At 45.5% G+C, this 13,001-nt stretch overlaps 4 protein-coding genes across 4 annotated transcripts; 1 reads left to right on the forward strand and 3 right to left on the reverse strand.

Annotated features, from left to right (window-relative positions):
* Positions 1-3,792: 3,792 nt before the first annotated feature.
* Positions 3,793-4,803, reverse strand: BHQ10_010185 (uncharacterized protein; the record flags this gene model as incomplete). Its single annotated transcript, XM_040872787.1, has 3 exons — positions 3,793-3,948; positions 4,002-4,631; positions 4,795-4,803. 3 exons carry the CDS (start codon positions 4,801-4,803, stop codon positions 3,793-3,795), a joined length of 795 nt encoding a protein of 264 aa, XP_040738687.1.
* A 1,757-nt stretch (positions 4,804-6,560) lies between these two features.
* BHQ10_010186 (uncharacterized protein) lies at positions 6,561-7,173 on the forward strand (the record flags this gene model as incomplete). Its single annotated transcript, XM_040872788.1, has 2 exons — positions 6,561-6,608; positions 6,664-7,173. 2 exons carry the CDS (start codon positions 6,561-6,563, stop codon positions 7,171-7,173), a joined length of 558 nt encoding a protein of 185 aa, XP_040738688.1.
* A 547-nt stretch (positions 7,174-7,720) lies between these two features.
* Positions 7,721-8,279, reverse strand: BHQ10_010187 (uncharacterized protein; the record flags this gene model as incomplete). Its single annotated transcript, XM_040872789.1, has 4 exons — positions 7,721-7,865; positions 7,926-8,063; positions 8,117-8,200; positions 8,251-8,279. The coding sequence occupies 4 exons, from the start codon at positions 8,277-8,279 to the stop codon at positions 7,721-7,723; spliced, it is 396 nt and encodes a 131-aa protein (XP_040738689.1).
* A 3,793-nt stretch (positions 8,280-12,072) lies between these two features.
* BHQ10_010188 (uncharacterized protein) lies at positions 12,073-12,410 on the reverse strand (the record flags this gene model as incomplete). The annotated part of the gene is made up of 3 exons (XM_040872790.1): positions 12,073-12,217; positions 12,271-12,315; positions 12,367-12,410. The coding sequence occupies 3 exons, from the start codon at positions 12,408-12,410 to the stop codon at positions 12,073-12,075; spliced, it is 234 nt and encodes a 77-aa protein (XP_040738690.1).
* Positions 12,411-13,001: the final 591 nt, after the last annotated feature.

Raw genomic sequence — 13,001 nt, forward strand, 5'->3', positions numbered from 1 at the left:
TTACATGTATAATCGTTACATGCGCCGTAGATCCATCATCCTTATTTCCCTTCTGGGGTGCTTTCTCGAACAAACGAGCTATACGCGCTCATATTCAATAATTGCATCGGATATATACGCACCTTGTTTCAACTGTCAGCCTCAAGCCATAGACACTCGGATTCCAGACGGCGTGTTCCAGATGTCGTAAGCCCCCGTACGTATCAATTACCAATACCAGACTTCAGCCCGGACCACAGGGGTGTGATGAATACGTATCTTACACGTAAGCTATATGCAGACTGAGTATAAATAGACGACTTTTTTAATCTCGAAAAATCAACTCGATACAGAAGATGCGTATATATTCTTGACTTGGGAAATTATTAACGACGGACGGCCGAAATATTAAGGCCATAAGCGGAGAAAGAAGCGCGCCGAGCGTGCGTGCCCCAACGTCATGACCCCAGAATCGCAGTCGTCAAAAGGCTGACACTGCCCAAGGAAGAATCGTCTTCAAATCGCTCGATTGACATTCAAAAAAATGGACAATACATCCTACCATCATCGCGTACAAAATCAAGTCGAAAATCAAAGCGAAAATCGAGGTAAAATCTCCAACGGCGATCCTTTCCTATTCCTCACGTGCCCTACTTCCCTACTCTTGAAAAACTTTAAGGATCGCCGGCAGAAATTAGGGGGGCTCCCGGTAGTTCATTTTCGGCTTGGCTGGGCCCTCTAACTTGCTGGGAATTCACGTGGGTTAAATTAGCCCTAATTTGGTTCTTCTTGGCTGGGACGACCAATGAATCTTAATTTCTGGCTTCTGAATGTACACTGACTCTACTCAGGAGCTGAATATATGTAACATGTATGGCGCGTATACGTATTCGCATAGAATACGAGTCGCAGCATTTGAGCCGGCAAATCCCTGCCCATCAGTACGGAGATAGGGGACTAACTCGGGGTAAGAAGAAAATCAAATCTTATCGGCCAAGAACCCAAGGTGGACAGCCAAGTGTGGATCTGTCGCTCGTGACTGCGCGCTAGAGTTTCAGACTTTGTCATCTACTATGTAACCCACTAACGCAGTTTGGGGAGGATGGAGCGAATGCGACAAAGTGTTCTCTTTCTCGGATGATCGATATATCAGATCAACGAGTTAGGATCTTCTGATTGATTGTAGATCGTTTTTTCGCTCGTTACATTCGAAGATACAAAATGCGACGGATTCTATACCCCCTGACCAAAATGCATAATGATCTCGTTAACTGTGTAATTTGGGGCAGGTTCATGTTGGGATTTACCAAGAAATGACAATTGCCAAGGCCTTGGCTTGTACCCGTCATATGTACTATGCAGTAGTATGTGCACTGTAGATAATACAGTTTCTTCATACGGTAATTACACCATACACTTGATCCGATACAATCTTACACAAAAAATAAGCACATTTCCATACCAAGCCACCGAGACACTACTCCTTAGTACGTCCCAGACTCGCAGTATGATGACGACGATGCTTACGACGCCTCCCCACGATAGCGCTTACTTGATCTACGACGTATTGCATGCAAGACGCGCATCACACTCCGCCAGCGCTTATAGCTGTCTCTTTGTGTGCAGAGCGGCAGGTTGACGAGTTCCTTTATCTGATTTTGCTGCCGCTCTTAGCGAGTCATTCCTTGTGGCTTKAGAACGTGTCCGTTCGTTGTGGCCGTCAGTGCTCACGTGCTCATGTTCGAGGTTCAAAAGCCAAGGCGGTAGATCGAGATCGGTCCTCCGCAGTCTACGTAGACAATAATTAATACTAGTACTATGTCTGTCAGCTCTCCGGTGCCGGATCCACGTCGTTAAGTCCATATTACAATATCTCGGCATTCGCTTAAATCTCGATGGTATTGCTGGAATCGCAATATAATTGGCTTTGGAACAATCGAACACGTTCTTGGAAGTCTTGGATTTTCTTCTTGATAAGCCAGTAGCAATTTTATGTGGCCAATCACCTACCCCAAACGGCTTAGTGCTTGTCGCACCGTCGGAAAGTTTTTGCTCTATCTGGTAAGTATCAAGTTCTTAGTACCGGGACGGATGTTACGTAAATTTCTTGGCTGTATGGTACTCCTTTGTGCTGTATTTTTTACTTTTCATGACATTGTATTACCAAGGTGGAATGATGGGGAAGCCAAGAGCTGTCTAAGAGCACTACCGAAGCCTCGGTCGTCATGCCGAGGATCATGGCTTGCTTTGACTTGCTTGGCTAAATGCTTGGCGATGCAATGGCTGATGTTGTGAAGAAACGAATTGAAAGACGTGATACGCGCGTACGTATTTTTGGGTGATGATTCAAGTTTTCTTTGTGCAGTGTTTGTCTGTGAGTTTCGTTGTTTCAAGGATTGACTGAAGGCACACACATCCCTGTGTTAGGTCTTAGGAAGTTGTGTAAGTATATACATCTATCAACCCTCTACTTGACTGCACGTGGTGTTCCTGGGATTTTGACATTTACGTATTTATAGAGTATGTCTACCATGGGTACGCGTATGCCAATTTCGCTTGGCCAAAAAAGCAAATTGCGACTGACTCGTAACATCATCCAGACCAAGACACCATGCAAAAGGAGACAATATTATGCACATGAAAGGCATGCATGTCTGAGACCTTTTCTTGTTCATGTTGTAGCGCGGAATAGAATCCTTGATTTTGGGACTTGGCGTTCAGAATGGTACGTACCAACTAGTAATTGCCAATGTGTTCTAGTCGGAGGAATAACAATGGATTTGTCGCCACAGGATTCTACGGAGTACGTAGTATGTGTCTTTTCACAATGTGGCTGCATCGATGATGAGTAATCAGATCGATTGTCATCTTGCCCTAACTAAGTATGCATATTTTAGGGCTGTCTACGCTTTAACCCTACTATAGACCTTGGGTTATCATCATCAAACATTTCTTCTTCTTGCTTGCTTGCTGAGCTGAATAGTAGCATGGTTAAAAGTATTGATAGGTATATCTTAGATCTTGAGCGTTCTACCTGAGCTTTATGGCTCTACAGAAGTTCAATGTTGGGAATATCAACTCGGAACTTCCGGAGCGCAGTCTTTACTACGAATATATATTCGTACGAGGAACGTTGACCAAAGCAATCAGCGGTTCGACCCGACTGGATAATCACGCTTCCCTCCTCTTACCTCATCTCTAAGCAGATCTACATAGATATGCAGTAGTCTGGCATGAAATCCAACGTTTCTTGCAGCGTCGAATGCCCTACAACCGGACGTGCCAAGACTTTCCCAATCCGGCAATGAGCACAACGACTTGTGAGGGGATGAGGCAGTAAGCACTTGAATAGCCAGCTTTTCATTGATGCAAGCACGCTCTATACTGAAGCTAACACTGAAGCTAATAGTGGATCGTTTCCAAGCTCTCGGCTTGAGTCATGTTGTCCGAAGTAGTTGCAAAGCGTCTCTATCATGAGCTTTCAAAAGTCAAGAACCTGGGAGCTCGGCTTACATCTGGTGCTCGTCGACGTCACGACTACCCTGGAAGATATTCTGAAAGCCAAAAAGACGATATCAAAAAAATACAACATTCTTCTGGAATGAAACAAGCACAGTTTTTGAAATTTCTATCAATAAACCAGTAATATACAATCCTAATCCAATAAGCGGACGTATCAAACTTCCAACTAGAAACGCCAAGCGCCAATTTTCCCAGTCCATACATCGATAGTCTATCAGTACAGAGCTCTATCGTCTAACATAGTACAACTTGTAACATAGGATTCGTAATGAGTGGAACACGCGGCCAGATTTAAGTCAGCACTATAGCTGAACCAGGAGCCGAATCCCGTCGAGCACGACCCTTGAGACTGGTCAAAGCCTTTCGCAGACTACCCATTCGCTTCGGTGGACGTTGGTTGTCTTGTTGGTAGAAAGGATCATTCTTGAAGTCCTCGTCGGTGATTTTCTACCGTTCGTTAGTTGGTTATACCACATTTAAACGCAAGATGATCAACCCACCTCTCCCGGCACTCTCTGAAATCTACCCTCCCTCTCAGCCATCATGTTGTCGCCCTCGGTATACATATATGTCTGGCCCTCCTCGTCCGTTGTTCCTGGCGGATAGAACGCAACACCATCCAAAGGCCGATGTCGCTGCACACTGTCGATAATCTTATACATCGGCGTCGCACGCAATGTCTCTTCATTTGAATCCTTCACAGCTTCAAGCGGACTCCTCTTACTGCAGACATTGCGTTCCGGATACACCGCATCGTAGGGACCCTCATGATGGTACTGCATGAAATTGACATTGTCCAATTGATCAATCACATCTGGATTAACCCTGTTCCTCCGATGACTGTGACGTTTACTGTTCGAGGAGCGCTGCGTCTTTCGGCGCTGGATGTCCTGCTGCTGTTTTATACTCTCGCGGAACTCATTGCGACTGGCCTCAATGGCCGTGGATGGAGATGAGTTCGATCGGCGCCGCTCTAGGGCTAGAGAACTGAGCTGTTTGTTGCGAAAGGGGTTCTTGTCCTCCGGGTAAAAGTGGTTGCCTGGTCCGTCCATATCGTTGGGTGTTGGGCCGTATAGAGGGGTGAGGATATAATCGACTGCCTGATAATGGACGATATAACGACGATCAGCCTAATTTGAGGAAATGTGATGCTCAATTGATAATACTGTACGGCAACGGAGGAGAATGAAAGCGATATGTACAAAATGCACCGGAGAAGAGAGAAAGCAGCTGATTGCATTAAGAAAGACCGGAGTCATGCATGACGTGGTTGCCTGATCTGTCGTGGCTTACCCAGTCCATCTTGCTTCTTGCCCTATCAGTCCGATGACCTCATGCCACTGCGGCCGCGTGCTGCCGAAAGGGGATTAGTGTGCGCGCCAAAGCCGTGCCTTCCGCATCCGGTGGCCAATCACCCGGTCGCGCCTTCCGTCGCTGCCAAATTAATGCCAAGACAAGGGTCTAGACCGATGCCTCAGGCAGATATCGCGAAGCTCTTTCTGAAGACGTCCAATATCTCATGAGCTTATTGTGAATGTCGCGGTAATGCAAAGTGTTGGAGTCTACTGAAAGCTGAAGTCGAGTACGACGGAATGGCCTCTTTTAAAGACTTCGGTTCTTTGATTCTATGGTTCACAACGTCACTGTAGGTCATCACTATCAGCAGAAGGCCCAAGGAAGGCTATGAAATAGACTATAGACTTATGAGCTTAATCTGAACGTAAGGTCTAACTAGTGGATGAAGTATACCTAGGTATCGTGATCTAGACCCAATGCTTCTATGTTTTCCTGTAGCTGTGAGGCTGCAAGGCAACGACTCGGTATCAATGTCTTGGCAAAGAAATAAGCATCATCGACTTCCCCACAGTTTCCTCTACTACGTACATTCCACCCCAATCATTCCGCATCAAATGCTTAAGTCTAGGAATGGGACTTGTCGAGTACTCCGACTCGTCTACAGACAGCGAACCAGAGGAGCCACTGCCACCCAAGAAAAAGCAGCGAACAAGCAATGACGCGATAAACCAACCGCTCCCTGCGCTCCCCAACGCTTTTCATGACCTTTATGCGTCAAGCATTCGTGTCAGTGTACGCGATGATCCCAATCTACATGGAGGCCGGAAACGTGTCATACCTCATGTAGAAGGGAATTGGCCTACGCATATATACCTTGAGTGTGAGACTCTTGCGAATAGATTTTTTGACTCCTGCTGATTTTGAACCAGGGTACCCTCAACGAGATGAGCTGATTATACTCAAATGTCTCCTATCAAAATGTGAGGCTGAATCGAGTAATGGCAAATCTGGATTTTGTAGCCTTTTACATAGTGAACTTGGAGTTCAGCTGCCGTTACACGTCTCATTATCAAGGCCAGTAGTCCTCACTACAGACCAGAAACAGCCTTTTATAGAAGCTTTTGAACGTGCCATTAAGTCATCAAACACAACGCCGTGAGTACATCCCTTAAGATTTTGGGGTTTAAGGACAGACATCTAATTTCCTAGCAGATTTGCTGTTTTTCCGCACAGTTTAGACTGGGTATCAAACACCGAACGAACACGCTGGTTCTTGGTGCTCAGACTCAAAAAGCCCACGGATGACAATTTGAATCGATTACTACAAATATCGAATGAGTTATTGAGTGTATACAACCAGCCGTCATTGTATGCAACCGAAGTGGTATCAGCAGATCGAAAATCGAAGCGTGATAAAAGTAATTCTCGCCTACTAGACGCTGCAGATTTCACCAATTGCTTTCATATTTCGCTTGCATGGAGTTTGGAGGAACCTAGTTTGGAGGAACAACAACGAGTGGCAGGTATTACCATGGATGAAATGAACTCGTTGGAAATAAGTTTCAATAGTGTCAAGGCGAAGATAGGGAATGTTGTACATAGTCTGAATTTAGAAGCATCGTGATTTGACATAAAAATAAGAGGCCTGAAAATCAAGGCACTAAAACGCGTGGGACGGCCCCACACTAGCTTCCTCAAAGGGAGCCGCGGTCAACGTCTTTTCAGCCTCGACAACACCAACCAAGGCCTTCTGTAAGGGGATTATGCTATTCAACAACATGGCCAGTCTTCAGATACCGAGTGTCACATTGGTAGGATATTTCAGATTCAGTCGTGCTTTATCAGATACTAACATGAGAGCGACAGGAAGACCTCCAAAAATTCCAAGCCAACCACTTCTTCGGCGCAACCACATCTCCAGCCGGCGCCGCGCAATCAGACCTGGTCGTAGAAGAGGAAGACATGTACTATGAAGGAGAAGAAGATCTGGGATACTACAAGGACGGTGCAAAACGGACGTTGACAGACGAACAAATCGAGATATTTCGGCACAGTGAAATCCACGCGCTGTTAAGGGAAAGGGAACGTTTGAGAGAGGAGGAGGCGGAAGGGCAAAGCGATGTCGAAGAAACTAACGAGTCTGAAGACACGTCAAAAATTGTCGATAGCATTCAGAACAAATCGGACGGCACTGATCTGAAGAGGAAGTCTGTGGAGAGCAACGAAGACTCATCCGCGAAAAGAGCAAAGGACGAGCAGAGCACGGCCCGCACCAGTGACGGCGACGCAGCAGCTAGCATACAACCACCACAACAAAACACCTCTTCTCGCGACTTCACCTTTGAGCGAAAGATTGTATCGTACGCCGAAGACTGATGGAGAACAAATCGCCTTCTTGAACGCTATACCACAGTAAGTCATACACACTCAATGAGCCCTTGAAGGTATACCCCTGGTTTTGTGATGAAAACTTCTATCGTCATCCTTAGTCGGACGCTATACCCCCAATATCTCGGTGTTTTGGCACCTTGGTATTGTAGGCTGTGTATTGTAGTGACGAGTTGTAATCTTCTCTCTGACAAAAAAACATTTTTCAAATTCCCGACATCAAACAACAAAAACGATATATTAAAGCTAATAAGCTGAACAGGTCAAATTTTCGAAACAACAGCATAACTGCCTGGGATTCAAGACCCAATGTCAGTCCGACTCCAGCACTTTGATGGGTTGTCATCGAAGCGACGATGTTCCTTTCAGCCACAGACGGAAAGCGAGTCTATCCGGTTTATCCAGGAGATACCACCTGAAGCGCTTCCGCTCTCGCGAATGGCTTCCGTTGTAGGACCTAGTCTTTGGTCCTTGAGAGGGAAGATCGCTTCAACCCATCAATGCCTTCTTAATTGAGGGCTGAAATGTCCACCACTCACTCAACTTCGAGGACGGGATCGATGTGAAGAGAATCATCTGAGAATGAAGCTCCTGTACCCAACAAGTCCTCGGCGGTATCCCGTTCGGCATTAGGTTGCGCAGTATCGATATCGTGACCGTGGACATTTAGGGAGTTATCACTGCAAATAACATCAGTCAGTGATACAAATGCCAAATCATCGGAATACTTCGTGACTCACTCGAGTTCCAAAACGGGTTCGATGTTTAGAACCTCACCCTGGAATGAAGCTCCCGCGTCGGACGCATCACCCGACATGTCTCCAACCTCAGATCGTATATCTTCCATGTCGGGAGGAAGCAGGTCCTGGTAACCGTCGCTACAGACGTCGTTAGTCGTTGACGGATGAGTAATGTTCAGACATTAACTCACTCGTCGAGCTCTACGATCATCGATTCTGCGTCCTCGGATCCAGCAACATGAGAATCGGAAGACTCGAAGTCCTGTCGATCGTCACTGGGGAAAAGATCAGAGATGACAAACGACTTTAGTAGTGTGGGCCGTACCTCTGCTGTGACTTATTCCCGACCGACATCTTGGGTCTCAAGGAGGGAGTATCACACAAGAGATGGACAGTCGAATCTTGCACTGAAGAAAGAATTGGAGTACAGTGATTGAAGTGTTAGGTCAAGTCTTCTGGGAATGTGCTTTATTGTTCTCTGTTTGTCCCCGAGCAGATATTCCTTTTCAATGAAGACGAGAGCTGCTATTCATACCTTTCCATCATCCTGAAACTGTCCGAGTGATGCGCGCCTGCAGCATGGACCCCTTTCTTTTGCAGCAAAGAAAGTCAAGATCTATCTTAGACTTGGAAATTGTTGACAGCTAGGATATCAGTCTGCTCTCTACCTTCTTTTCTTTTTCTTCTCCACCATGATCATATGCACGCCTTCTAACTAGGCATGGCGGAATATTCCTAGCCGTCGGATCGGGTGCGGCGCCACCCGCCATACTTCTTACTGCGTTTAGCCATTCAGAACTAACTCCACGACGAATGAAGTACATTTTATCTATTGATTTTTTTCCAACCGAGATAAGCATAGAGTTGTTTACTCATGGCCCAGATGAAGACTACGCATATGCGCCATGGAGGAACTGAGATAATGTAATTGAATTTAACTGTAGGATTTCAACTTGATACTACGAATGCATGTCCGAGCAATTGAGTGCGACTAGTCTAGATGTAATGGGCTCGAAATGCGGAATGGGCGAACGAGGAAGCAGTAAGGCTAGCTACAAGTACCTGAAATCAGAATGCGGAGGGTAGTACGTAGGCAAAAGAGGGAAAAGAGGGAAAAGAGGGAAAAGAGGGAGAAGAGTACGGCTAGGTGGACTAGCTAGATTAGGTAGATTAGGTGATTTGGGTAGATTACTAGGTAAGTTAGATGACTAGGTAGACTAGGTAGACTACTAGGGGAATTAGGAGAATTAGGAACTAAGGGAACTAATGGAACTAATGGAGCGAACGGAGCGGACGGAGCTAATGGAACTAAGGGACCTAGGGAATTGGGAGATTTGGCAAAACTAGTACTAATTGAGGACCAATCAGTTACACCGACTGTAAAGAAGTATATAAAAAGCGAAAAGAAAGTTTCAGAGATGGTAATCAGTACGATTTCATAGTTGCGAAGAAGTCAGTCGAGTTACGCCACTCCACGTTCCTGACAATTCTATTCTGTTCGAATGTACGTCGTACAACAGAATACGACGGATTGACTACTTACCCATGTAGCTGAGGTATAATACGTTTAATCTTGGTAATCCAGGGTTTATGATTGGTAGATAACCAATCCCTGTCATGCAGACTTTTTCTACTCACGCAGACTTTTTCTAGCCATGCAGACTTTTTCTGGTCGAGTGTCGCTGTCTCCGTCATCTACACCCCATGTATGTATATTCGTCTTACATACGCCTTGTAACCAATGTAAATCTATTGGGGGACGGACGTACATCTTTTAGCTGATTACTTAGTCTTGATGAAACATGGCACTAGCCTTTGCCAAAGGCCGTGGTTGGGGTGTAAATGAAGTGTATACCTTATTCTCAATTATTACGGGGCGTTTGTCCGACCCTATTGAGATAGTAGACTGGATCTCTCCTGCCTAGATACATGAATGGTGTAGAGATAGTAGGATCCAATAGGAAATAGATCAGGATCTAGTGAAGTGAAGTGAGGTGAAGTGAGGTAAAGTGAGGTAAAGTGAGGTAAAGTGAGGTAATGTGAGGTAATGTGAGGTAAAGTGAGGTAAAGTGAGGTAAAGTGAGCTACAGTGAGATTTGGTGAGATGAGCTTAAAATAGTTATATGTAGAGCTTTGACTCGGAAACAGAAGATGAACCCATGCAGACCTGACACAATGCGTAGAGACTACAGATTTACGTAGTAGCACTCAGTAATTGATATTTGGCGCTAACCTAAAATCTCAGCACACTTGACCCACAGATCCAGTTACTAAGTGAAACTCAGCGATGTGTTACCGGTTTCGCTACATGTGTTGCAGGCGTCCTACCTTTCCTCTGTCTATCTCGGGTCTAGCCCGGAGGCCGAGGTGGCTGGGATCTACGAGCCATGCAATATGGACGTACTTTATCCGAGTTGATAAACGTGTTGGAGGAGCAATTTTCCGTTTAGACATTATTAGAGGTAGTGTTCGTAGTGTTCGTGGTCTTCGTGGTCTTCGTGGTCTTCGTGGTCTTCATGGTCTTCGTGGTATTCGTGGTATTCGTGGTATTCGTGGTATTCGTGGTATTCGTGGTATTCGTGGTATTCGTGATATTCGTGGTTATGTTTTTGGAGTTATCCGAGAGCACTGTGCCACTTAAAAACCAAACAACAATTTATACATGTCATGCATGTGGTACCCATACTAGTGATAGCCCCCCCTGGATTGTCATTTTCGAGAAATACGGTCTGTACTATTTCATTGTCGCCTCACGTATATTGAGCTACCTTCACTCTAGTAACATGGTATATTTTTGTCAAATTTTAGTCGAATCTTAGTCGAATTTTAGTGTTGCTTGTCTGCGTTTGGACACTGTAATCGGTACCGGCACGATGTGATCAGTAAATAAACAACCACAACGGTCAGAGAAGCCGAATTAGGAGTTCTTGGGTATGTCGACTCAAGTCGGTAGTGGGCCCATTCATGTCGGCCAATCTCAGAGGGATGTCTCCATGATGTTTACAGACCGCTTTCTACAGTTAGTACCCAGTAACTAACCGCTAATTGGTTTATGCCAGAAGTGTCCCCGCCAAAAAGACACCGCCGGGGGAACACTTCTGGCGGAGACACCACTAGCTGCACGCCTGCTGATATGGCGGGTGAGGCTCTTCGTGGTAGAATGTGCTTTGTCTAATCTGGTATTATCTCGTCCCGTCCCGTCCCATTTCGTCCCATTCTGTCCGCTTTTCTCGACGGACTTCCGGGATAAGTGCCCGGATAGCTGTGATTGATGCATTTCTACTCAAGGACAGCTAGACAGGAGACACTGATAACATTGAACAGAACATTCCACTGATAGGTTGTGCAGGACCCACCACCGCTTCGGCCGGAGCAGTTGTGGGTCTTTATACTACCTGACTTCCATATAACGCCTAGTTAGCTCTGATTATATTTTGGCAATGCAAGGCCCGTTTTGCATAAAAATTAGGGTGAGAACCTGGTGCGCGGATCATCAGTTTATCGATTCTTGAACTCACACAGCAGTTGTCTGGGTCGAGAACGCGTTGTCAATACATTTACGAACACTTGCAAGGTTCTTAAAAAAAAGAGAAAACAACCTTGGAACCTTGGAAGCTGGAAGATTTCAAGCGCATTGCTCTGAATTTAACTAGCCCACTGTCTTCAGAGCCTCTCCTTTGGATAGAGTAACCATATGGAGGTATGGGTAAGTGGCTTGTATTAATATAGACATCTAACTCAAATCCGGCAAAGTCGTTGACTACAAGAAGGGTTGAAATACCACTCTGAATCAAATCGCATTGGATTTAAACGCACCTCAATCGAGAGGGTTCAATAGACTTTGTAATAGGTGAACTGAGGCAAAGTGGAGTTGATCGTGTTAAAAGAAAAGATATATTAAAGCTAATATATTGGAGAAAACGGTAAAAGAGAAGAGTGTAAGTTTCAAAAGCTTGGATGTCAAAGCTCAATAACACACCAGAATAGCACATCGAGATGTCATCGAAGTCTTGGGGATTTCACAACCACGAACGGAAGCGATTGATCGGGTTTAAGATTCTGAAAGGCCGTGATCGAAGTGCGCTCATATGAACTCATCCGACCACAACTGTGGATCTTTGGACCCTAGCAAGGATAGTAGAACCGTTCACTTGGTCTTCGAAATAAGATCGATGTTCACTTCCTCATCCGGGAATGAAGCTCCCACCTGTAAAAGATCGTGAGTGATGTCTGCTCCGGAACCAGGGGTTGTGACATGATGTTCGGCACGGCCAGGATCCTGGTAATCTTCGCTACGAGCATTATCAGCTGTTGATCGAGGGTAGAGGTACAACGTTCTACTCACATATCCGGCTGTGCGGTCGTCGATTTCGAATCACTATCATCACCACTAGAAGGAAAATCAGAGACAATAGAAAACTTTTGTTAGTGTGAAACGCACCTCTTGTGGGACTTCTTCAGTTCCTTCTTGTTTTCAGTCGACATGTTGAATATAAGGGCAAAGGATTAAACAGACGATGTGTCTTGGTGTTCTTGCGTGCTGGAGAAGGGAATGAAAAAAGTGCCGAGTCGTCAGATTGGTCTTTTGGGAGATGCTTTCTTGTACTTTGTTCGGGCTGAGCAAGAGAATTGTCTTCGAGGATTGGAAGGCGAGAGCTGCTATTTCTACCTTTCCATCATCCATACAACTGTCCGACTGAGGTGCACGCCTGCAGCATGGAACCCCCTTTCATTTGCAGCAAAGAGAATCGAGATCTATCCTCGATTTGGAAATTGTTGACAGCCGGGATATCAGTCTGCTTCTGCCTTTCTTTTCTTCTTCCTCACCACTGTGAACTTATGCACGCCCTCTGACTATACATGTCGGAATATTCCAACTCACGCCAGGTTGGGCTTGAGGCCATATGGCTCAGCCGGCGTGCGCGAGTAGATCGTATAGCCAATCATTTCAGACCCTACAGTCAATGGAGTGGGGTAATTACTTTATTGACCAATTTTATTTTTCTCTTAACTGAGATAGGCATGAGGGTTGTCTCTTCAGTCCTTGATGAATGATACGCGCATTCGTTGTGGACG

This window comes from Talaromyces amestolkiae (assembly GCF_001896365.1).
Source record: "Talaromyces amestolkiae strain CIB chromosome Unknown scaffold30.1, whole genome shotgun sequence".
Classification (NCBI taxonomy): Eukaryota; Fungi; Ascomycota; class Eurotiomycetes; order Eurotiales; family Trichocomaceae; genus Talaromyces; species Talaromyces amestolkiae.